At 50.1% G+C, this 2500-nt stretch overlaps 1 protein-coding gene across 1 annotated transcript in view; it reads left to right on the top strand.

Moving 5' to 3' along the window:
- The window catches only part of LOC139394255 (receptor-type tyrosine-protein phosphatase R-like), an 87456-nt gene that overhangs the window by 49725 nt on the left and 35231 nt on the right, over positions 1–2500 (top strand). The window contains exon 4 of the mRNA XM_071142281.1: positions 2350–2463. Coding sequence (XP_070998382.1) covers positions 2350–2463 — 114 coding nt within the window. The remainder of the gene's footprint in view (positions 1–2349; positions 2464–2500) is intronic.

Here is a 2500-nt window from a genome sequence, read left to right on the forward strand (position 1 = left end):
AGGGTGCCATTTGGAACACATTATATGACTCAGAGATGGTGGGTGTTCTTCCTCTGAAAGACAACCGGTGGAGAAAAATATCTGCACAGATGGAAAGAGAACCGAGAGAAAAGAGAGCTGTGTTGGAAAACAGTTTGTTTCTCCTCAAGTCAGACTTTTAGAATGTGGAACGGTTATGTTGCTGGATACAGGAGGGGTTTGTTTCTCCTCCAGTCAGACTTTTAGAATGTGGAACGGTTATGTTGCTGGGTACAGGAGGGGTTTGTTTCTCCTCCAGTCAGACTTTTAGAATGTGGAACGGTTATGTTGCTGGGTACAGGAGGGGTTTGTTTCTCCTCAAGTCAGACTTTTAGAATGTGGGACGGTTATGTTGCTGGGTACAGGAGGGGTTTGTTTCTCCTCAAGTCAGACTTTTAGAATGTGGGACGGTTATGTTGCTAGATACAGGAGGGGTTTGTTTCTCCTCCAGTCAGACTTTTAGAATGTGGGACGGTTATGTTGCTGGGTACAGGATTGGGAGACATAAGTGGTTGGGGTAAATCTTATTTTTAACGGATGACATGCGCCCACACACGACCTTTCGACCTTGACCTCTCTGGCCGGTCACTGTCCCAAGGCCTGTCTGGGATCCTCTTTATAGGGCTGACAACTGCATGACCCTCAGGACTGGTACCAAACCAGGTTAGCTGGAGGTAATCAATTCGCCATCTGGAACAAATGACATGTTAACTAAAGGTGGTTTTCCTTGTTTTGAAGAGGTTCCACTTTGACAGAGAGAGAGAGAGAGAGACAGAGAGACAGAGAGAGAGAGAGAGAGAGAGACAGATAGAGACACAGAGAGAGAGAGAGAGAGAGAGAGACAGAGAGAGAGAGAGAGAGAGACAGAGATAGAGAGAGAGAGAGAGAGAGACAGAGAGAGACACAGAGAGAGAGAGAGAGAGAGAGAGAGAGAGAGAGAGAGACAGAGAGAGAGGGACAGAGAGAGAGAGAGACACAGAGAGACAGAGAGAGAGAGAGAGACAGAGAGAGAGATAGAGAGAGAGAGGGACAGAGAGAGAGAGAGAGAGAGAGAGAGACACAGAGAGAGACACACAGAGAGAGAGAGAGAGACACACAGAGAGAGAGAGAGAGAGAGACACACAGAGAGAGAGACAGAGACACACACAGAGAGAGAGAGAGAGAGACACACAGAGAGAGAGAGAGAGAGAGAGACACAGAGAGAGAGAGAGAGAGACAGAGAGAGAGGGACAGAGAGAGAGAGAAAGACACACAGAGAGAGAGAGATAGACAGAGAGAGAGGGACAGGGAGAGAGAGAGAGACACACAGAGAGAGGGAGAGAGAGAGACAGAGAGAGAGAGAGAGAGAGAGAGAGAGAGAGAGAGACAAGAGTGTGAAAGTGATTGTAGAAGTGTGAGTGGATGGATGGTAATGTAGTAATGTTGGTAGAGATGTAATGCAGCCTCCTCTGCTCTGCTTGGAAAGTGTTAGAGATTTCCCTGTGTGTTTTAGAGGTAACAGAGTGTTATAGAGAGGTAACAGAGTGTTATAGAGGGGTAACAGAGTGTTATAGAGAGGTAACAGAGTGTTATAGAGAGGTAACAGAGTGTTATAGAGAGGTAACAGAGTGTTTTAGAGAGGTAACAGTGTTATAGAGGGGTAACAGAGTGTTGTAGAGAGGTAACAGAGTGTTATAGAGAGGTACCACTACAGAGCATGTCTCTCCATCCTCTTTGTGAAAAGGGTTTGTTTCCCATCTTGTGAGTGTTTGTCTGGAAGTAAGTATACAGTGTGTGTGTTGGCAAGGTAACAGGCAGTACAGTGTCTCTAAATAGTTCCTTTCTGATGTTCTGCTGTTCAGGACACAGTCACTCGCTCTGTTGTTGGCACCAGTCAATCCAGATGTCTCCCCTGTGAATTCAACTCTAGTTTCCATGGTGATATATCTCTCTCCTACTCTGGGCTGTCAGTGTGTCTCACACTTTCCCCCCTCTCTCTTTCTCCCCTCTCCACCTTCCTCCCCCTCCCTCCCTCCCTCCCTCCCTCCACCCCCTCTTCCTCTTTCCCCCTTCCCCCCTCCCTCACTCCCTCCCTCCATCTCTCCCCCTTTCTCCCCATCCCTTCCTCATCCCTCCCCCTTTTCCTCCCTTCCTCCCTCCCTGCTGTCCCCCCTCCCTCCTCCCTCCCCCCTCCCTCCCTCCCTCCCTCCCCCCCCCCCTCCCCCTCCTCCTCCCTTCCTCCCTCCCTGCTGTTCCCCCCTCCCTTGCTCCCTCCCCCTCCCTCCCTCCTCCCCCCTGCTCCCTTCCTCCTCCCCCCTCCCTCCCGCCCCCACCCCTCCCTCCCTCTGTCAGAAGCTGCAGGTTGATGTGAGGAGGTTAACCATGTCTCTTCTAAAGCGGTTCAGAGAGGGGGTAGCTGCTGCTCTGGACATCTCCCCCAGAGACGTACACATCAACAGACTCAATGTAAGACACACACACACACACACAGACACACACACAG

The sequence above is a fragment of the Oncorhynchus clarkii genome, unplaced genomic scaffold, assembly GCF_045791955.1.
Source record: "Oncorhynchus clarkii lewisi isolate Uvic-CL-2024 unplaced genomic scaffold, UVic_Ocla_1.0 unplaced_contig_796_pilon_pilon, whole genome shotgun sequence".
Taxonomy (NCBI): Eukaryota; Metazoa; Chordata; class Actinopteri; order Salmoniformes; family Salmonidae; genus Oncorhynchus; species Oncorhynchus clarkii.